This window comes from Hemiscyllium ocellatum, chromosome 20 (assembly GCF_020745735.1).
Source record: "Hemiscyllium ocellatum isolate sHemOce1 chromosome 20, sHemOce1.pat.X.cur, whole genome shotgun sequence".
In the NCBI taxonomy this organism is placed as follows: domain Eukaryota; kingdom Metazoa; phylum Chordata; class Chondrichthyes; order Orectolobiformes; family Hemiscylliidae; genus Hemiscyllium; species Hemiscyllium ocellatum.
The window spans coordinates 25,139,102-25,162,931 of NC_083420.1; the positions used below are offsets into that span (position 1 = coordinate 25,139,102).

At 41.9% G+C, this 23,830-nt stretch overlaps 1 protein-coding gene across 6 annotated transcripts in view; it reads left to right on the forward strand.

The window, feature by feature from the left end:
* The window catches only part of crebbpb (CREB binding protein b), a 212,181-nt gene that overhangs the window by 95,237 nt on the left and 93,114 nt on the right, over positions 1-23,830 (forward strand). For all 6 annotated transcript variants that reach the window (XM_060840649.1, XM_060840651.1, XM_060840650.1 and 3 more), the window contains exon 10: positions 2,127-2,322. In XM_060840649.1, the coding sequence (XP_060696632.1) occupies positions 2,127-2,322 (196 nt within the window). The remainder of the gene's footprint in view (positions 1-2,126; positions 2,323-23,830) is intronic.

The window sequence follows — 23,830 nt, forward strand, 5'->3', positions numbered from 1 at the left end:
AACTCACAGCTCAGCTTGCTAACCAACTGCCACATCTTCAAAGGACGTTGCATTCAAGTGGGATAATTATTAATTTTAAATTATGCTAATTCATTGATTAAATCTGGAATTGAGGACTTTGGGTTTGCGTTCTCCAAGATTTATCACAAATCTTGATTTTATAGCTGGGGCATTTCATCTGTTCCCCTCCAATGTTTAATTCCAATTTTAAAAGAAATTGCAACTATTAAACATAAGAGATGTTGGTGAAAGTAATATTCAGGCTAAAGATTGTCAACATACAAAGCAAGTCACTCAGTAGATGAATTATTAGAAACTGTTTACAGGAAGCGTTCTATGAAATGTTTCCATCTGAACCAATAATCTTCCTTTTTTGGATGTTGCCTGACCTGTTGTGCATCACCATCATTTCTCACTATATTCTTAGTTTAGTTAAATTGGTTTCTGTTTTGACGGATTAACCTGATTAAATCCATGTACTTCTGGAACAAACAAAAGTTCAAAAAGCTTTCTGAGATGCATCAAGTGCCATTAATAGGATCTTTCCAAAAAATGAATTAAAGAATTCTGAGAAAGACATATATTAATGTCTTTCTGCCGCCCATCAGCCAATTTTATCTTCATGTCTCCTCTCCAAAAGGTGTCTCATTTTGGGATATGATTCGACAGGTTCCATGAACTCAGGTACTCATTTTTCCTCTGTGATCTTAGATTGAATGTCAGGCTAATTGAACCCAGGGAATATCAAACCAAATTCCTAATGAAATTGATCTGCACATTGTAGTGCAGTGGCTATACCCTGAATCTGGGCCAGGCGATCCATGTTCCATTTCAGGATGTGATGGCCATGGAGGTGTGTCATAATACATCCAAACAGGCTGATATAACATAAAAATACTTTCATCACACCCCACTTGACCAGACAACCCCAGAACTGCTGATAGTAACTGTCAAGTCTCTGCATATACAAAAACAAATTGCTGGAGAGACTCAGCAGGTCCAACAGCTGTTGTGGAGAGAAAGAAGTATCAGTATTGCAGTTCCAGTGACCCTTCTTCAGGTGTCTGTGAGGTGAAGTCAGCTCAACAGAAGCCAGGAATTGAACCTAAGAACTGTCTGACATTCATGGCGTTCCCACTTAAACCTCTCATGTATTCCTGTCATATATTGATTTTAAAGGAAAAAGAAAGACTGAGAGTCTTCAGAAAATACAGGAAATCTTTGCAGAATCTTAGTATTATTTTTTATGTTATGTGTTGTTTTAAATCAGAGCATCTTAGAACTTTTGGAAGTTTAGTCCTATGGAGAGAAGCAATAAAAGGGTATTCAGATGGCCACTGTTCAACAGATGCCCTGAATTGTTTCTCTATAAGTGAGGTGCGCACAAATAATATGCGATTGTGTTAGAGAACATAGGTGTTGTACTCTTTTAACATTTTATTCATCTTGTAATTTAATTACAGTTGTACTTTAAATTACAACTGTATCAGATGTTTTCTTGTTGAATTTCTGATTCTATACTTCAGCTTAAGCTTTTGGTATGCTTGAATATGGTGGTCATTAATAGAGGATAGATCTGAGGTGAGGGTGCAGAAAGGCAAGCAGTACTTGTATCTGGCTAGCAGTTGGGTATTTCTGTTCTGGAATACCACAAAACTATACAACACTTTTGAACATTAAAGGTTATATTTAAAAAGTATTGCGGCAGATGTGCAATACCTGCCCACGGCTTCCAAGCTAAATATGCTGCTCAGATTGCATTTGGTAGAAATATTATACTAAAGAAAACTTGTGACTTTTCATTAATTTAACATGAAATTAACAGCCATTGTATTTTCAATTCACCCACCAAGCAAGTTTCCCTCCTCTTGTAATTGGAAATCAAATCAGATGTTGATCTTGAAAGCAGCTTGCTGATGATTTGTTTTTCTGAGTATTGAGGAAAAGGTGCATTGAGTTTGATGCCTTATTTAATTTATCTTATCTGGTCTCTTGTATAAAATTAAACAGATTGGTGGTGTGCGAACTGAAAAAAATACACCCTAAGCAAAAATAGTAACTAGATGATACACTGATAACTGGTAGAAGCATACATTAAATCTTGATTTTCTGTTGCCTTTATTTAGGATGAATACTATCACCTACTAGCAGAGAAGATTTACAAGATTCAGAAAGAGCTTGAGGAGAAAAGGCGCTCTCGGCTTCAAAAACAGCAGCAGGGAATGTTGCCAAACCAGGGAACCTTGACAGGTCCAGGTGGCCAGCCACCTGGCATGTCGCAGGCGCCAGGCATGGCTCAGGTCCAGCCTGTCCGACCACCTAGTAAGTATATTCCTTCTTGATGAACAAAAGGTAATCTCTCACTTAAAAGGAATGTTGGACTTCATAAAACAAGCACTTCAAAAGCTAGCTGTCTGATTTGGCTCTGCTAGTGCTCCCATTCTCGAGTCAAAACTTTGTTGTTTTAAGCTCTGCTCCAGAACTTGAGTACGTAGTTTGGGCTGAAACTTCATTGCAATCGTGAAGGAATACTGCATTGTCAGTGGTGTCATTTTTCAGATGAGACTTTGAACACACCTTGACCACCCATCAGGTGGATATAAACAATTGCATAGCACTATTTGAAGAGAATTCTGGATATCCTCCAGATGTTGGAGTGGTTCATGTGCAGAATGAACTTCCAGAGGAAGTGGTGAATTCGGATACAGTTACAACGTTTAAAAGCATTGATGGTAGCCTTGATGAGGAGGAACTAGTGTTGGACTGGGGTTATCAAAGTTAAAAGTCACACAACAACAGTTTATAGTCCAACAGGTTAATTTGAAAACACTAGCTTCCTGTGCACTGCTCCTTCAGGTGGTTGTGGAGTATAAGAGACAGAATTTATAGTAAAAAATTATAGTATCATACAGTGATACATTGAACAAACCTGGATTGTTAAGTCTTTCATCTTTCAGAATGCAGATTTTGGTTCATTAATATGTAAATCCCAGAACTTCATTTAAGTCATCTTCTCGAGATAACTTAAGGTTTTATAAAAAGAAGTGACATCTCAGCTCAGACGATGCATTAAAGGTGTGAGGTCAGAATCTGTCTGTATCTCAATCTTGAGTCAGACTGGTTATATTTCCAAGGTGGAATTTACAAAATATCACATGGATTGACTGCCTACAGATTGTGCATTTTTTGAGTAAAATAGAATATAGCTGCAAATTCAAATTCACCCCCATAGACTCGTACGTGTGTGTGCATGCATGAGAGAGAGTGAGCATGAGTGCACATGAGAAAGGTGTGTTTGTGCTTGTGAAGCTTGGTAAAGTGTGTGTGTGGATGTGATAGAGTATAAGCCTGTGAGAGGGTGTGAGATTGCTGGGCCGCTTGCTGAGATATTTGTATCATCAATAGTCACAGGTGAGGTGCCAGAAGACTGGAGCTTGGCTAACGTAGTGCCACTCTTTTAGAAAGGTAATAAGGAAAAGCTAGGGAACTATAGACCAGTGAGCCTGATGTCGGTCGTGGGCAAGTTTTTGGAGGGAGTCCTGAGGGACAGGATGTACATGTATTTGGAAAGGTAAGGACTGATTAAGGATAGTCAACATGGCTTTGTGTGTGGAAAATCATGTCTCACAAACTTGATTGAGTTTTTTTGAAGAAATAACAAAGAGGATTGATGAGGGCAGAGCGGTAGATGTGATCTATATGGACTTCAGTAAGGCGTTCGACAAGGTTCCCCATGGGAGACTGGTGAGCAAGGTTAGATCTCATGGAAAACGGGGAGAACTTGCCGTTTGGATACAGAACTGGCTCAGAGGGTGGTGGTGAAGGGTTGTTCAGACTGGAGGCCTGTGACCAGTGGAGTGCCACAGGAACGGTGCTGGGTCCTCTACTCTTTGTCATTTACATAAATGAATTGGATGTGAGCATAAGAGGTACAGTTAGTAAGTTTGCAGATGACACCAAAATTGGAGATGTAGTGGACAGCGAAGAGGGTTACCTCAGATTACAACAGGTGGGCCACTGGGTCGATGTTGTGAAACTTAAAAGGGTCAGAAAAGATTTACAAGGATGTTGCCAAGGTTGGAGGATCTGAGCTATAGGGAGAGGCTGAACAGGCTGGGATGTTCCCTCCCAGTCGGGGAGCACTTCAGCAGTCATAGACATTTGGCCTTGGGTCTTTGGGTGACTGTCTTCCAAGGTGGACTTCAGGATAGGCAACAATGCAAAGTAACTGAGCAGAGGTTATAGCCAAGTTCAGTACCCATGAGGATGGCCTCAACCAGGATCTTGTGTTCATGTCGCACTACAGGTGACCCCACTACACTGTACACTCTCTCTCAAACAGGCACACATACGCACATTTTCTTACTGTCACATTCATGCAGAACCTGTCTCATATGCACATACACCTCCCACGCTCTCACCCACGCACAAACCCTCTCACAGGCATATATTCCATCTCTCTCACACGCGCACACCCACAGAAACACACACAGACACACTTTACCAGGTGTTCTCATACATAAACACACTCTCATATGCAAGCACACACTCATGTGTGTGCATGCCCCCCCCCCCAAAAAAAACACCCACCACCACCCCCACCCCATACATGCACCACATGCATGCATATATGAGTCTATTGGATGAATTTGTATTTGCAGGCAGTCAATACATGTAATATTTTGAAAATTCCACTTTGGAAATAGAACCAGTCTGACTCAAGGTTGGTATACAGACAGACTTCTGATCTCACATGTTAATTTATTGTCTGAGCTGAGATGTCACTTTTTTTAAAATAAAATCTAAGTTATCTTGAGAAGGTGATTTAAATGAGGTTCTGCGATTTACATATTAATGAACCGAAACCCTGTATTCTAAAAGATGAAAGACTTAGCAATCCAGGTTCGTTCAATATATCACTGTATGGCACTGTAATCTTTTGCTATAAATTCTATGTCTCATGATCTTAGTCTTCACAACCACCTGATGAAGGAGCAGCGCTTTGAAAGCAAGTGCTTCCACATAAATCAGTTGATAACTTGAGTGTTGTGTGATTTTTAACGTTTAAAAGACATTTTGGTAAGTACATGAATAAGAAATGTTTGGAGGGATATGGGCCAAATATAGGCAAGTGGGACTAGTTTATTTTAGACTTACGGTTGGCATGGTTAGACCGAAGGGTTGGTTTATGTGTTGTATAACTCTACGACTCTATGTCCTGACCAATATTTCCTCGTCAGCACAACAGGACCGGGGGAAGGTTAACCACCCTTCAAGGATATTCAACTATTCCATTAAATTGTGGCTAATGTGTATTTTCAAATCTGTTTCCCCATCGTTGCACCTTGTTTCTTGATGCTCTTACCAACAGAAAGTTTTGCTTCCACTCTTTAAATTTTCAAGTAATCCATTAGCCTTTTGGGAAGACACCTTCAAGTTTTTATTGCTTTTATGAGGAAAAAAATCTTCCTAATTACACTCAATACTGAAGTCTAATTTTAAGATTGTGCACCCTTGATTTTGTTGTTGCTGTGTTGGGATCTCACTGTGTTCAAATTAGTGCTATAATTTCTACTTATCAAAAACACTTTATTGGCTGGGAAGCACTTTCTTTCTCTGTTCATGTAGCATCCTCTTATCCAAAACTCACTAATCGTTGACTATACCAACACTGTGGGTCATGACAAGGAGCCAGACCCCAAGAACTACCTCAGCCAGTAACAGGATTGAACTCTCACTCTTGGTTTTATTTTGCACCATCCTTTAGCCATCTAGCCAGTTGAGCTAACTAACCCCTTTGGGAGATCCTAAAATTGTGAAAGGTGCTGTAAAAATGGAATGTGGTTGTACTTTGTGAAAAGTTATATTTGTATCTACAATCAAGTATTTTTAAGTGCATTTTCCATTCTTCATTTTCAGGATTTCTCTACAATTTTCCTCAATACTCAATGATCCCTAATTTCGTTGAGGTTTCCTTGCTGCCTTCTGTAGTTTGTTTATTCATCCTTTTTTTTATATGCAGTGTGGCAATTTAAATGTAGGTTCAGAATTCCAAACTGTGTTTTCATAGAGTGTTGTACTAAGTTTAAGTATGTGTCATTTGTTTCAGCTAATAGTGGGTAATTCAAAATCAAATGGAACACATTATAGATGCTATAGTAGATGATCATAAGTAGCAATAGAAATAGGGCATTCGGCCCATTGAGTCTGCTCCACCATTCACTGAGATCGTGACTGATCTTATTATTCCTAACTCCACTTTTCCCCATAACTCTTGATTCGCTGACTGATTTAAAAATCTGTCTGTCTCCACTCCAAATATACTTGACAATCCAACTTTGACAGCCATCTGTGGTAAGCAGTTACACAAATTTCACTACTGTCTGAATGACAAAATTCCTCATCTCTGTCTTGAATGTGCACCCCTTATTCTGAAATTACGCACTCTTGCCCTAAACTCTCCCATGAGGGGAAAAAACCGTTCTGATCTAACTTATCAAGTTCCCTAAGAAGCTTACATGTTTCAATAAGGTTGTCTTTCATAACTCCAGTGAGTACAGGTTCTGCTATGATGCAACAGTTGTGTTCTTCATCAGCCTCACACTATGGAAAATCGCGCTGTAGACGATTGCTAATAGAAAATCACCCAACCTGTTCAGTAGAAAGTTTGCATTATTCAAATAATATTCACAGTTCATCAATCGCATTATAGCCAATTTGCACTGATGAAACACATATTATAGCAGAATGACCTGTATAGATCCAACCTACTTAACCTCTCCTCATAAGACATTGTATCCACACCCGGGTCAGCTAAGCCAACCTTCTCTGGACTGCCCTCAATGCCAGTGTGTTTTTATTCAAATTAGAGACTCAAAACTGTTTACAGTATTCCAGCTGTGGTCTAACTGGTGCCTTATATTGTTTTAGCAAAACCTCACTTGTATTATAGGAGAAAGTGAAGTCTGCAAATGCTGGAGTATCAGAGCTGAAAATGTGTTGCTGGAAAAGCACAGCAGGTCAGGCAGCATCCAAGGAATAGGAAATTCGACATTTCGGGCATCATCCCTCCTGATGAAGGGCTTATGCCCGAAACATCGAATTTCCTGTTCCTTGGATGCTGCCTGACCTGCTGCGCTTTTCCAGCAACACATTTTCAGCTCACTTGTATTATACTCCATTCCATTTGAAATAAAAGCCAGGATACCATTTGCCTTCCCTGCTACCTGTTGAATGTTAGCCTTTTGAGATTTATGCTCCCGAATCCCTTGTTCTATAGTTTTCTGCTGTATTTCTCCATTTAAGTAATATTCAGTTCATTTTTCCTGCCAAAGTGCTTAACCGCTCATTTCACTACATTATAATTCATCTCTCAAGTCTTTGCCCACTCAATTAACCTGTCTATATCCCTCTGTAGATTATTTCTGTCATCCTCACCACTTCCTTTGTATAGTTTTGTCATCTGCAAACTTGGCGAGAGTACATTCACTTTCCTCTGCAAGTTTTTAACATATATTGTAAATAGCTGGCTCCTAGCATTAATTTGTGATATTCCACTGTTTAAAGGTTGCCATACTGAAAAAAGGCCTCCTCGTTCCAACTTCCTACTTTTTTAGTTATCCTTTGTCCATATTTATTTACTGCTTCTAATACTGTAAGATCTTAGCTTATTAAGTAGCCTAATGTGTGATACTCTTCCGTCATACTGGTTCTCCTTTATCCTACTTGTTACTTCCTTAAAAGATTCTGATATGTTTTCCCCTTCTTGAGGCTATGCAGACTGCATTACCATATTCTTTATTTCTAAATATTCTGCTATTACTCAAATATTTTCTTAATAATGGACATTAAGCTAACTGGCCTGCCTGTTTTCTTTTGTCACTTTTTCTTTTAAATAAAAGTTGGCTGTTTTCCAATCCTCTGAGACTTTTCCAGAATCTAAGGATTCTTGGAACATTGCTATCAGTTCATTCAGTATCTCTGAATGCACACCATCAGGTCCAGGGGAAATATTGGTCTTTAGCGCCATTAGTTTTTTTTCAAGATTCCTTACAGTGTGGAAACAGGCCTTTTAGCCCAACAAGTCCACACCGAGCCTTCAGAGAGTTACCCACCCAGTCCCGTTTCCCTCTGGCTAACACTATGGGCAATTTAGCATGGCCAGTTCACCTGAACTGCACATCTTTGTGACTTGTGGGAGGAAACCAGAGCATCCTTAGGAACCCCATGCAGACGTGGGGAGATTGTGCAAACTCTATACAGACAGTCACCCAAGGCTGGAATTGAACCTGGGACCCTGGTGCTGTGAGGCAGCAGTGCTAACCTCTGAGCCACCGTGCTCCCCAATCATGAGCACTTTTTCTCTAAGCAATAGTTGTTGTGTTTATTGCCTTTCCTCCTTTTACTCCTTGGTTATTTAGTAATCTTTTAATGCTATTAGTGTCTTCTGCTGTGAAGATACTGCCTTTCCTGCGTCCCCTTTATTTGCCCCACTTCATTCTCTAAAGGGCTTATGTTAGCTTTGGTTTCTCTATTTGTTTTTTACATTCTTATAATTAAAGAAGTTCAGACCATCTGTCTTGTTATTACTTGAAAGTGAACTTAAAAAGATATCTTAGCTTCTCTTTTTTTTTGGTTATCTTCTTAACTCTTTCATAATCCTCTGACTTACCACTGACCTTTGATACATTGTATGTTTTTGCGTTACAATTGGAAAAAATGAACTATTTTTCAATCAACCTGTTCAGAGATGTTATTACGCACAAGAGGGACAACTTTTTCACACATTGGGTGGTGTCTGTATGGAGTGAGCTGCCAAACGAAGTGGTAGAAGCTGGTACAATTACAATATTTGAAAGGCAACTGGATGAGTACATGAATAGGAAGGGTTTAGAGGCAAATGGGAAAAATGCTGATAAATAGGACTAGATTCGTTTAAGATATCTTATCAGCATGGATATGTTGGACCAAAGAGACTGTTTCCATGATGTAAAACCGTATGACTCTGACCTTATGAAACAGGTGGGAATTGCACCCTGGCCTCCCAGTCCAGGGGTAAGGGTGCTACTATTGTGCCAAGAGAGCCCTCGTCTTACAATTTCATGCTCTCTTTAACTTGTTAATAATAATTGCCTTGTCACCTTCAGAGAATCCTCCTTTCTCACTAGGATAAACCTTTGCTGTGAGCCACACACTATTTTTTTAGATGCTTGCTCTTGTTCCTCAGCCTTTGTTTAGTCTTTGCTGCTAAACTTCTTTCTCAGTCCATTCCAGCTAGCTCAAACCTCATTCCGTTTGGACCCAAGTTCCCTCCCTTTCAAACTGCACACTAAATTCTACCACATTAAGGTAACTGTTTCTGAAGGGATCTTTTACTCTGACATCATTTTTAAAACCTGCTCCTTTCTCCACCACCAGATCCACAATTGTATGATTCCTAGTTCTATAGTTTTAGGAAACTGTCTCGAACACACTGTGAATTCTTCCTCATGGCTATTGCTGCCAATCTGGCTATCCCTATCTGTATGACTATTAACGTCACCCATAATTAATGTTCTGCTTTTCTTGACGTGCTCTCATTGTCTGTTTTATTCTCTGTGCTACTGAATAACTACCATTTAGAGTACCTGTAAACTATTCCTACCAGTCTCATCATTCGATGTTATTTCTTATCTCCAATAGACAATAAGATGTGGGAGCAGAATTAGGCCACTCAGTTCATAGAGTCTGCTCCATCATTCGATCATGGACACGGTTTCTCAATCCCATTCTCCTGCCTTCTCCCAGATACCTGTATTAATGAAGAACCTATCTATAAAAATGGAAGGAACTGCAGATGCTGGAAATCAGAAACATAAACAAATTGCTGGAAAAGCTCGACAGGTCTGGGAGCATCTGTGGGGAGAAATCAAATTTAACATTTTCAGTCCAGTGACCCTCGGAATGGATGGCAGCTAGGGAAATGTAGGTTTTTATGCAGAAGATAGGGTTGGGAGAGTCAGTAAGGAGTAAATGATAGGTGGAAAGAGAGAACAGTTGGAATGACAAACAAGTGGATAACAATCAGACTAGAAGGGTGAATAACTGTTGATGGGGACTGTTAGTGACTAACAATGAATTGGTGTGTAATAACAGACCCTGTGATACCAAGGCTTGTTGTGTGGGGGCTGGGGTAAGGACATAGGAGAGCTCAGGACCAAAAATTGTTGAACTCTATATTGAGTGTATATATTGAGAACCTGTCTGTCTCTGTATTAAACTTGTTCAATAACTCAGCCTCCACGGCCTTCCACCACAATGAGTTCCATAGGTTCTTCACCCTCTGGCTGAAGAAATTCCTTTTATCTCAATTCTAAAGGATCATCCCTTCATTCTGAGGCTTTGTCCTTTGGTTGTAATCTTTCCTCCTAGTGGAAACAACTTCTCCATGTCCAATCTATCCAGGGCTCCCAGTATTCTGTACATTTCAATTCTTTCTAACTCCATTAAGTACAGGCCCAGTGAACTCAACTGCACCTCACATGACCAGCATTTCAGCTACAGATGAGACTTGTAAACTCCTCTGGATCCTGTCCAATGTCAGCATATGGAGACCAAAACTGCTCACAATATTTTAAATACGGTCTAACCAGAGCCTTATACTAAATAAAAATTGAAAGATGCTGTAAATCAAAAAAAATAGAAGTTGCTCGAAAAACTCAGCAGGTCTGGCAGTATCTGCAAAGAGAAATCAGAGGTAACCTTTCAGATTCAGTGACCCTTCCTCAGAATTGATGGTAGCTAGTAAAATGTTGGTTTATATGCAGGAGATGGAGGGGGGGGTCAATGTTGAGTCTGAAGAGCTGCAGTGTCCCCAAGTGAAAAATGAGGTGTTGTTCCAGCTTGTCAGAGCAGAACTTAGACACTTAATGATAAGGTCCAAGGGAGTGTTGCTGAACAAAGACCTTGGAGCGCAGGTTCTTAACTCCTTGAAAGTGGAGTCGCAGGTAGATAGGATAGTGAAGAAGGCATTTGGAATGCTTTGCTTTATCGGTCAGAGTATTGAGTACAGGAGTTGGGAGGTCAAGTTGCAGCACTACAAGACACTGGTTAGGCCACTTTTGGAACATTGCGTGCAATTCTGGTCTCCTTCCTATTGGAAGGATGTTGTGAAACTTGAAAGGATTCAGAAAAGATCTAGGAGGATGTTGCCAGGTTGGAGGATTTGAGCTATAGGGAGAGATTGAATAGGCTGGTGCTCTTTTCCTTGGCGCATCGAAAGCTGAGGGGTGACCTCATCGAAGTTTACAAAATCATGAGTGACATGGATAGGATAAATAGGCAAAGTCTTTTCCCTGGGGTGGGGGAGTCCAGAACTAGAGGGCATAGGTTTAGGGTGAGAGGGGAAAGATATAAAAGAGACCTAACGGGCAATTTTTTCACGCAGAGTGTGGTGCATGTATGGAATGGGATGTCAGAGGAAGTGGTGGAGGTTGGTACAATTACAAAATTTAAAAGGCATCTGGATGAGTATATGAAGAGGAAGGGTTTAGTCATAGAGATACAGGACAAAAACACCCTTGGGTCCGACTCGTCCATGCCGACCAGATATCTCAACCCAATCTCGTCCCACCTCACCAGCACTCGGCCCATATCTCTCCAAACCCTTCCTATTCGTATACCCATCCAAATGCCTTTTTAAGTTCGTATGGGAGAAGGATTCTCATTTTTGGACCATTGGAATCTCTTTTGGGGTAGAAGTGACCTGTACAAGAAGGACAGATTGCACATAAATTGGAAGGGACTAATATACTGGCAGGGAGATTTGCTAGAGCTGCTCAGGAGGATTTAAACTAGTAAGGTGGGGGAGGAGGGTGGTGGTGGTGGGGCCCAGGGAGATAGTGAGGAAAGAGATCAATCTGAGACTGATGCAGTTGAGAGCAGAAGCGAGTCAAACAATCAAGGCAGGCAGGGACAAGTTAGGACTAATAATTAAACTGCATTTATTTCAATGCAAGGGGCCTAACAGGGAAGGCAGATATACTCAGGGCATGGTTACGAACATGGGACTGGGATATCATAGCAATTACAGAAACATGGCTCAGGGATGGGCAGGGCTGGTAGCTTAATGTTCCAGGCTACAGGAAAGATAGAAAGGGAAGCAAGAGAGGAGGGGGAGTGGCGTTTTTGAAAGGGATAGCATTATTGCTGTACTGAAGGAGGATATTCCCAGAAATACATCCAGGGAAGTTATTTGGGTGGAACTGAGAAATAAGAAAGAGGTGATCACCTTATTGGGATTGTGTTATGGACTCCCTAATAGTCAGAGGGAAATTGAGAAACAAACTTGTAAGGAGGTCTCATCTTTCTGTCAGAATAACAAGGTTACGGTAGGGGATTTTAACTTTCCAAACATAGACTGGGACTGCCATAGTGTGAAGGGTTTAGATGGAGAGGAACTTGTTAAGTGTGTACAAGAAAATTTTCTGATTCAGTATGTGGATGTACCTACTAGAGAAAGTGCAAAACTTGACCTGCTCTTGGGAAATAAGGCAGGGCAGGTGACTGAGTTTTCAGAGGGGGAGCACTTTGGAGCCAGCGGCCATAATTCTATTAGATTTAAATTAGTGATGGAAAAGGATAGACCATTTCTAAAAGTTGAAGTTCAAATTGGAGAAAGGCCAATTTTGACAGTAGGTGGCAAAAACCTTCAAACGCTGATTGTGGGCAGATGTTTGCAGGTAAAGGGGTGACTGGAAAATGGGAAGCCTTCAGAAATGAGATAACAAGAATCTAGAGAAAGTATATTCCTGTCGGGGTGAAAGGAAAGGCTGGTAGGTGTAGGGAATGCTGGATGACTAGAGAAATTGAGGGTTTGGTTAAGAAAAAGAAGGAAGCATATGTTAGGTATAGACAGTATTAGATTAGATTAGATTACTTACAGTGTGGAAACAGGCCCTTCGGCCCAACAAGTCCACACCGACCCGCCGAAGCGCAACCCACCCATACCCCAACATATACCCCTTACCTAACACTATGGGCAATTTAGCATGGCCAATTCACCTGACCCGCACATCTTTGGACTGTGGGAGGAAACCGGAGCACCCGGAGGAAACCCACGCAGACACGGGGAGAACGTGCAAACTCCACACAGTCAGTCGCCTGAGGCGGGAATTGAACCCAGGTCCCTGGTGCTGTGAGGCAGCAGTGCTAACCACTGTGCCACCGTGCCGCCAATAGGTCAAGTGAATTCTTAGAAGGGTATAAAGGCAGCAGGAGTATACTTAAGAGGGAAATCAGGAGGGCAAAAGGGGGACATGAGATACTTTGGCAAATAGAATTAAGGATTTTTACAAATACATTTAAGGACAACATCGTAACTAGGGAGAGAATAGGGCCTCTTAAAATCAGCAAGGCGGCCTTTGTTTGGAGCCACAGGTGATGGAGAGATACTAGACAAGTATTTTGTATCAGTGTTTACTGTGGAAAAGGATATGGAAAGTAGAGAAATAGATGGTGACATCTTGCAAAATGTTTATCCTACAGAGGATGAAGTGCTGGATGTCTTGAAACGCATAAAAGTGAATAAATCCCCAGGACACGATCAGGTGTATCCTAGAACTCTGTGGGAAGCTAGAGACGTGATTGCTGGGCCTCTTGCTGAGATATTTGTATCATCGATAGTCACAGGTGAGGTGGTTGGCTAACTTGGTGCCATTGTTTAAGAAGGGTGATAAGACAAGCCAGGGAACTGTAGACCAGTGAGCCTGACGTCGGTGGTGGGCAAGTTGTTGGAGGGAATCATAAGGGACAGGATGTTCATGTATTTGGAAAGGCAAGGACTGAATAGAGATAGTCAACATGGTTTTGTGTATGGGAAATCATGTCTCACAAACTTGATTGAGTTTTTTTAAGTAACAAAAAGAATTGATGAGGGCAGAGCAGTAGATGTGATCTATATGGTCTTTAGTAAGGTGTTTGACAAGGTTCCCCATGGGAGACTAGTTATCAAGATTAGATCTCATGGAATACAGGAAGAAGTGGCTATTTGGATACAGAACTGGCTCAAAGGTAGAAGACAGAGGGTGGTGGTGGTGGGTTGTTTTCCAGACTGGAGACCTGTGACCAGTGGAGTGCCACAAGGATCGGTGCTGGGTCCTATACTTTTTGTCATTTACATAAATGATTTGGATGATTTACAAGGATGTTGCCAGGGTTGGAGGATTTGAGCAAAGGGAGAGGCTAAACAGGCTGGGGTTGTTTTCCTGGAGCGTCAGAGGCTGAGGGGTGACCTTATAGAGGTTTACAAAATTATGAGGGCATGGGTAGGATAAATAAACAAAGTCTTTTCCCTGGGGTTGGGGAGTCCAGAACTAGAGGGCATAGGTTTAGGGTGGGAGGGGAAAGATATAAAAGAGATCTAAGGGGCAACTTTTAACGCAGAGGGTGGTACGTGTACAGAATGAGCTGCCAGAAGATGTGATGGAGGCTGGTACAATTGCAACATATAAGAGGCATTTGGATGGGTATATTAATAGGAAGGGTTTGGAGGGATACGGTCTGGGCGCTGGCAGGTGGGACTAGATTTGGTTGGGATATCTGATTGGCATGGACAGGTTGGACCGAAGAGTCTATTTCCATGCTGTACATCTCTGACTCTATCAGAGGTACAGTTAGTAAGTTTGCAGATGACACCAAAATTGGAGGTGTAGTGGACAGCGAAGAAGGTTACTTCCGATTCCAACAGCATCTTGATCAGATGGGCCAATGTGTCGAGAATTGGCAGATGGAGTTTAATTCCAATAAATGCGAGGTGCTGCATTTTGAGAAAGCAAATCTTAGCAGTACTTATATACTTAACGGTAAGGTCCTAGGGAGTGTTGCTGAACAAAGAGACCTTGGAGTGCAGGTTCATAGCTCCTTGAAAGTGGAGTTGCAGGTAGATGGGATAGTGAAGAAGGCATTTGGTATGCTTTCCTTTATTGGCAGAGTATTGAGTACAGGCATTGGGAGATCATGTTGCTGCTATATAGGACATTGGTTAGGCCACTGTTGGAGTATTGCATGCAATTCTAGTCTCCTTCCTATCGGAAAGATGTTGTGAAACTTGAAAGCGTTCAGAAAAGATTTATGAAGAAGTTGCCAGGGCTGGAGGATCTGAGTTACAGGGAGAGGCTGAACAGACTAGCACTGTTTTCCCTGGAGCGTCGGAGGCTGAGGGGTGACCTTATAGAGGTTTACAAAATCATAAGGGTATGGATAGGTTAACTATACAGAATGGACCAAGTGCTGGCAAATGGGACTAGATTAGGTTGGGATATTTGGTCAGCATGGACTAATTGAAACGAAGGGTCAGTTTACATGCTGTACATCTCTCTGACTTGCACTGACCTTCACTGGAACACTAACAAGCCTGAGACAGAAATGTTGTCCAGGCAACCGGGTGATATATTAAAGTGGCAGGCAACTGGAAGGTCTCAGACTTTTTTTGCCGGCAAAGCGTAGGTATTCTGTGAAGTGGTCACCCAGTCTATGCTTCATTTCACCAATGTAGAGGAGACCACATGGTGAGCAATGAATGCAGTAGATTAGATTGTGAGAACTGCAAGTAAAGTGTTACTTCACCTGGAAGGTATGTTTGGGCCCTTGGATACTGAGAATGGAGGAGATAAATGGGCAGGTGTTACACTTCAGGCAGTTGCAGCGGAAGGTCCTGTGGGAATGTGTTGGGAGTGAAGGAAGAGTGGACCAGGATATCCCAGAAAGAACAGCCCCTGCAGAAGGCGGACAAGGAAGGAGATGGGAAAATGTGTCTGGTAGTGGCATCTCACTGTATTTGGCAGAAATTGGCAGTTGATCTTCTGGATGTGAATGCTGCTGGAATGATTGATAAGGACAAGAGGAACCCTGTTCCTGTTGCGGGAGGCAAGAGAGCAGGTGAGGATAGAAGTGCAGGAAATAAGTGAGACATGGTTGAGGGCCCTGTCAGCAATGGTGTTGGGGAATCCTCAGTTGAGGAAGAAGGTGGACATTTCGGGGGTTCTCATGTTCTGTTGAAGCCAACTTCAACAAATGTGACAGAGACGAAGGAACAGGGAGAACGGAATGGAGTCTTTACAGGAAGCAGGATGTGAGGATGTTTAGTTCAGGTACCTGTGGGAGAGTGTGGGTTTATAGTGGATATTAGTGGCAAGTCTATCCCCAGAAATGGAAACAGTTGTCAAGGAAGGGAAGGAAGGAGTTGGAAATTGGAAGTGAAATTGATTAACTTTTTTCCAATTCTGGACGAGAGAGGAAAGCAGCACCGATAATATCATCAGCTTATCGGAGAAAGAGTTGTGGGTGGGGGCCACTGAAACAAGGAGTGTTCCATGTACCCAGCAAACTACCAGGCATAACTGGGGCCGTACAGGTACCCATGGTGCCGTTCTGACCTGAAGAAAATAAGAAGAGTTAAAAGAAAAGGTGAGGATGAGATCAGCTAAGTGGAGAAGGGGAGTGGTGGGTGGGAACGATTCAGGCCTTTGTCCAAGAAGAAGCAAAGAACCCTGACACTATACTCGTGGGGTATAGATGTATAAAGGCATTGCACATCTGTGCTTAATAGAAGGCAGCTGGAGCCTGCAAACTGGAAATTCTAAAACTGGCGTAGAACATTCAAGGAATCACAGATGTATGTGAACAGGGACTGGACCGGGGATAAAAGACTGAGTCAGGGTAGGAAGAGATGAGTTCTGTGGGGCAAGAAAAAGCAGAAACAGTGGTCTGCCTGACAGACTGTTTGTGAATTTTCAGAAGGAGGCAGAAGCAAGCTATGCAGTGCTGAGGAATGTCACCTTGGAGTCAGGGAGAGATCCCCAGATGAAGTGAGTCAGTGACCATAGTTGATACAATGACCTAATTACCATAGTGGGTTCATGGTCCAGGGAAGATCATCGGAGGTACCTGAGAGCTGGCGCTTAGCCTCTGCAATGTAGAGGTCAGTACACCAGACTAAGATAGCACCAATTGGCAGGTCCAATAACAAAGTCCAGGTTAGATCAAGCACATTTTGGAGGGAGAAAGGGCAGATTGGGTGACGATGGAGTAGAAATTGAGGTAACCAATGTCACATTGAGAGTTCTCAACGAACTGATGGAGTGCAGTTAAAATGCCAGGTGGAGGGGGAATGTTGGAGCTATGCGAAGAGGTCTGTGGGTTGGGGAGAGGACTCTTGTCTAAACAAATGGGCATGGAAGCAAAGATGATGGAAGAAGAGTTTGATGTCATGTGCCCGAAATTTGTTTAAGGTAGGGATGCAAAAGGATAAAGCTGAGACTTCTGCTGAATACAGAACATTCAGTATCAGAGGGGGAGGTTAGGAGGGATGGTCAATACCTGACCGGAAGTAGTGTTGGGGAGGGGAGAAAAGAGCTGACGTTTCGAAGGGACAGTTAGACTCGCAACGTCAGCTTTTTTCTCTCCTTACAGATGCTGCCAGACCTACTGAGATTTTCCAGCATTTTCTCTTTTGGTTTCAGATTCCAGCATATGCAGTAATTTGCTTTTATCCAGTGTTGGGGGAGGAGATGGAGTTAGAGTGAAGGGTAAGGGAGTAAGATTCCAGAGAGCCATGGTATCTCTGAGTGGTTGCATCTTGTAGGCTTTGATGCCTGAAAGGAAAAGTTTCTTATTAGCACAGCAATTGAGCTGGAGGATAAAGTGGAACTGCGGAATGGTGCAACCTTGAGCCAGCGTGTTGAAATGCTGTGAAATAAAAGTCGAGTGTGCACATGTGACACCCCATGGCATTGAGGATGCAGTGAGAGCAGCTGTCTGTGGAACTTTAAACATCAAGAAGGTACCTGTGATCCTGGGTGGATTCAAATCACAAGGGATGAAACTTCAATTGGAATCCATGTGGGGTGAGTCTGAGCTGGAGGCAGTCACTGAGGAAAGTAATATGGCAATGGAAATGAGTTTTAGCAAATACTTGGTCAGACACCAGGAGTGACTATGAAATTAATGTCAGTGTACAAGAAAAAAGGTTGGAAATTATGTTGAAGAGAGGAGTAGAACTTCAAGGTATGCATGCCTAGAAGAGAAGTGGCAGAGAGTTAAATACTAACTAAAACTGAAAGAACTGTGGATGCTGTAAATCAGAAGCAAAAACAAAAGTTGCTGGAAAAGCTTAGCAAGTCTGACAGCATCTGTGAAGAGAAATAAGAGTTAACATTTCCATTCTGCTAACCCTTCCACAGAAAGGTCCTCGGTTCTGAGGATAGGTCACTGGACCCAAAACGTTAACCCTGATTTCTCTTCACAGATGCTGTCAGACCTGCTAAACTTTTCCACAGCTTTTGTTTGTGTTTCTGACCAGAGCCATATCCAGTCTCAGCAGTAAATCTCTGCTCTTATACCATAACACTCTGGCACAGTGGTTAGCACTGCTGCCTCACAGTGGCAGAGACCCGGGTTCAGTTCCCGCCTCAGGTGACTGACTGTGTGGAGTTTGCACATTCTCCCCGTGTCTGCGTGGGTTTCCTCCGGGTGCTCCGGTTTCCTCCACAAAGATGTGCAGGTTAGGTGAATTGGCCATGCTAAATTGCCCGTAGTGTTAGGTGAAGGGGTAAATTTAAGGGAATGGGTCTGGGTGGTTTACGCTTCGGCGGGTCAGTGTGGACTTGTTGGGCTGAAGGGCCTGTTTCCACACTGTAAGTAATCTAATCTAAACATGTTTTTGCCTTCCTAATTGCTATCTGAACCTACATGTTAACTTTGAGAGAATCCTGTGCTAGCACTCCAATGTCCCTTTGTGCTTCATATTTCCGAAGCCTTTCCCCATTTGGAGATCTATGCCTCTATTCTTGCTACCAAATTGCATAACCTCTCACTTTCCCACATTATGTTCCATTTGCCACTCCTTTGGCCACTCACCTAACCTGTCCAAGTCCTCCTCCTGCCTCTCTGCTTTCTAAATGCTTATCTTTTGTGTCATCTGCAGACTTAGCAACAATGCCCTCAGTTCTTTCGTCCAGATCATTAATGTATAACATGAATAGTTGTGATCCCGACATTGACTGCTGCACAATCCCACTACTTATCAGCAGCCATTCTGAAAAAGATCCCTTTCTTCCCACTGTGTGCCTGCAACCAGAGCGAAAATCCTCTATCCATGCCAATATCTTGCCCCTCATACCATGGGCTCTTATTTTACTTAATAGCTTCCTGTGCAGTTACTTGTTAAAGACCTTTTCGAAATCCAAATAGATCACATCCACTGGCTCTCCCTTGCTCATTCCCACCTCAATGAATTCTAACAGATTTGTCAGGCATGACCTCCATTTGACAAAGCCATGCTGACTTAGCCCTATCTTTCTTTATTTTATTTTACCAAGTATTCCCAAATCTCATCATTAATATTGGACACTAAAATCTTACCATCGACCAAAATTAGCCTCCATGATCTATAATTTCCTGTCTTCTGTCTCCTTTCCTTTTAAAACAAAGATTTTACATTATCCATTTTCCAAACTGCTGATTCCTGAAAGATCACCATCAGTGCCTGCACAATCTCTTCCACACTCTCCTTCAGAACCCTGGAGTACAGTCCACCTGATCCAGGTGGTTTATTTACCTCAGCTCTTTCAGCTTCCCCAGCACCACCTCCTTCAGTGATAACCACTACCCACACTCCTGCCCCTGATTCTTCAAGTTCTGGCAGACCTTTCATGGCGTCCAACACAAAGACTGACGCAAAATACCTGTTCAGATCCTCAACCATTTCTTTGTTCCCTATTACTATTTCTCAAGCCTCTTTTCTAGCAGTTCAATGTCCACACTTGTCTCCTCCTTACTTTATACATACGTAAAAATACTCTTGCAATCCTCTTTTACATTACAGACTAGCTTGTCATCATATTTCATCTTCCCCCACTCATTGCTTTTGTTTTAGTTGCCCTCTGCTGGTTTTTAAAGGCGTCCCACTAATCTTGTACTCCATTGTACACTTGTTGATTTGGTTTGCTTTTATGCAGTCCCTCACTTCCTTTGTCAGCTATTGTTGCCTCATCTTCCCTTTAGTATTTTGTTTCTACCTTGGAATGAATTTCTGGTGTGCCTCCCAAATTACCCCCAGAAACTCCTGCCATTGCTGTTCCATGTCTTCTCTGCCAGACTCTCTACTCAACTCTAGTCAGTTCCTCCCTCATGGTTTTGTAATTGCCTTTTACTCAGTTGTAATACCATTACATCTGATTCCAGCTTCTCTCTCTCCAACTGCAGGATAAGTTCTATTATTATTATGGTTACTATCTGTTAGGAGTTCCTTCACCTTTCATTTCCTTAATCAAGTCTGCTTCATTAGACATCATAAATACAGAATTGCCTGTTCCCTAGTGGGTTCTACCATTAGCTGTACCAAAATAGATATCTTATAGTCATGCCACAAATTTGTTTTCTTGAGATCTGCTACCAACTATATTTTCCCAGTTCACTTGTATGTTGAAGTCCCCCCATGATTATTGTAATAATGTCTTTCCTACATGCCTTTTCTATTTCCTGATCCATTTCCCACATAGTGACTATTGCCAGGAGGACTTCCATAATTCCTATTAGTGTCTTTTTTCTTTTATGGTTCCTCAACTCTACATACACAGATTCTATGCCTTCAGAATTTATAATCCCTTGCTATGAATTTAATTTCATTCCTTGTGAACATTGCAGTCCCAGCCCTCTGTCCATCTACATGTTCTTTCGATAGGGTGTGCATCATTCAATATTTAGTAACCAGCTCTGATCCCTTGCAGCCAGATTTCTGATACAGCATCACATTTACCAATTTAAAACTGCTACAGGTTCATTTACCTTGCGTTGTATACTGCACACATATTATGTACAACGCCCTTAGTCCTGATATGACACGCACCCCACCCCACCTCCACCACCACCACATCTACTGTGTCCAAAGTTAAATGTCCGAGACTTTCCATGTGGTCTCTCATTACTTGGTGTGGAAACCTGAACAACTTCTGCTAAGCATCCCTGCCCAACTACTTTAACTTTTCCATAGTTTCCCATGCAGCTAACCCCTGCCCCCCCCCCCCCCCCCCCTTCAACCACTACTACCAAAAAAAAACACTATTTAGTTTAAAACCCTATCCACAGCTCTAGGAATGTAATTAACTGGATTCTGGTCCCAGCATGATTCAGTGGAGCTTATCCCAAAAGAATTACTCCTTTCCTCCTTCCCCAGTAGTGGTGTCGATGTCCCATGAATTCTCCCACACCAATGTTTGAGCCATGCATTTCCCTCTTTAATCTTGTTAATCCTGTGCTAATTAGATCATGGCTTAGATAGTAAATTGTAGATTATTACCTTTTTGGTTCTGCTTTTTAATTTAGCTCCTAGTGGCTGATATTCCCTCAGCAGAACCTCTTTCCTCATTCTACATATCATTGGTATATATGTGGACCACAACAACTGGATCTTTGCCCTCCCACTCCCAGGTTCCTCTGCAGCCCAGATTAGATGTCTGAAATGTGGACACCAAGCAGGCCACATAGCCTTTGAGACTTTCATTCCTGGCTACAGAGAAGAGTGTCCAGTCTGCTGACAATGCTATCCCCAATTACAGGCACATTTCTCTTTTCTCCCCCCCCCCCCTCCCCTTGAATGACTCTGTGTACCATGATGCTCTGATCAGTTTTCTCATCCTCCCTGTAGACCCCGCTCTCAACCACAAAGGGAACAAAAGCATTTGACATTTTCAGCTCCTTCAGCACTGCCTCCTGGATCTCTATCTGCTTCGCTTATAGTCATACTGTCTTGTCCTTGTCATTATCTGAATTTGAGGTGGTTAATCTTACAGGTGTGACTGCTTCCTGAAACACAGTGCTGAGGTAACTGTCCCCTTCCCTGATGTGTTGCAGTGTTTGAAGCTCAGACTCTGAATTAGAGTTCCTCAAGCAACCAATATTTGTTGCAAATGTGGCCACTGTGAACCAAAGTGGGGTCCATCAGCTCCCATATTGTGTAGGTACAGCACATTGCCTGACCCTACATCTATATTTTATTTACTTAGTTTTTAATTCATTTTTAAAAATAATTCCTACCAGTCTTTTAGATTGTAACTTGTAAATATTCCCCCTATTTACCTTCAATCTGAAAGTAACCTATAATAGATAGTAAAATTAGCAGCTGTTACCAACCAATGAACTTATAGTTTTCCTGTTTTGTCACTTTCTTTCATGCTGGGCCACAAATCCTGGACTTCAATTTATCATGTAAAAAGACCTTACAAACTATGAACCAAAAAATAAACAGGGAACACCTCTTCCCCTCTGCACCAACTCCCAGTTGCCTCCAAATTCCCCGAACTATATACTCACTAGTACTGTATCTCATTCCAAATATGATCTCTCGTCCGTCCAAATGGATTGCGCAACTTCTGGTCCGAGATCATTTCTTGCTTATTCCATTCCCTACTAACAATACTACCCCACCAACCTTTTCTTCCTGCTTATCCTTTCAAAAAGTTACAAACCCTGAATATTTAGTTCCCAATTTTCTTTATCTTGCAATTGTCTCCATAATGGCTCTAAGAACAAACATTGTTACCTGTCTTTGTGCATTTACTTTAATTCTAATAATAATCACGTTCAAGAGCCATTAATTTTACCTTTTTACTATTTTTACTCCCTTTGACCCTATTTACTGCTGTTTTCCATGTTTTTTACATTCTGTCCCTTCCTGTCTCACTCTGGGTATCAATAGCCATACAGCTGATAGCTGCTGTATCCTCTTGATTTGTAAGCCTACATTTCTCCTCTCCCAAGCCAGTTCACTTTCCAGTGACCCTTGCACTCAAGGTGGGTTATTGGGTCTATCTTTTATCTTTTTCCTCTTCCATTGCCAAAGGCTGTGTCTTGCTCAACTGTGATTCCATGGACTTCAGCAACACACTGGCTACTGTAACACTTTTCTTAAAACTCCTGCATAAAGACCATCACAAGTCATTCTCAGTCCTGTCCTTTCTTCATTTCCTACTGATTTATTTTCATTGGTTCAAGTAATGCAGGTGCAATCGATTTGACCAATATTTATTGCCCATCCCTAATTGACCTTGAAAAGATGGTGGTATGAACAACTGCAGTCTGTGTGCTATGCTTATGTGCACAATGCTATACTTTGCCATGCATAAGAAGAATCGAGATATTTATCCAACAATAGTAAAGGGGTGGCTACATGGCTCCAGTTCAGAATGGTGTGTTGCTTGGTGCAGAGCTTACAGGTAATGGTGTTCCTTCTGTGTCCTATCCTTGTCCGTTTAGATGTTAGAGGTGCCATAGGCTTGGAAGGTGTTGTTAGAGAAGTGTTGAAAAGTTGCTACAGTGTATCCTGTGGATTGTAGATCCTGCTGTCATTGTGTATGAGTGAAGAAGTGGATGCTAATCAACTGAACTGCTTTGTCTTGGGTGATGTCAAACTTGAGAGTTATTGGGGCTGCGCTTGTTCAGGCAGGTGGGGAGAATTTCATCATTTGCTCGCAATCAAAAGTTTGTGCTATGACTGATATCCCCTTTGCTCTAAGAGTAAAGTGATGCATTTTGAGAGCTTGTCCCAAATATTTTTCTTTTTAGTAGATATAAATACCTGTAAAAGTGAACCTTACTTTGAGTTACTTGCACAAAAAACTTTGGTGACACTCAGTACATTGACAGTCAAACTGTGGCTAGGGCTATAAAATAAAATTAAATCTGAACAGATTTGCAGCAAATTGCAAATTACATCTTTGAAAAATATCTTGTCTTAATACTCAGTACAAATAATTTTGGAAGTACAGTTCCACTACCAACAGGTATGTAGGGTCAA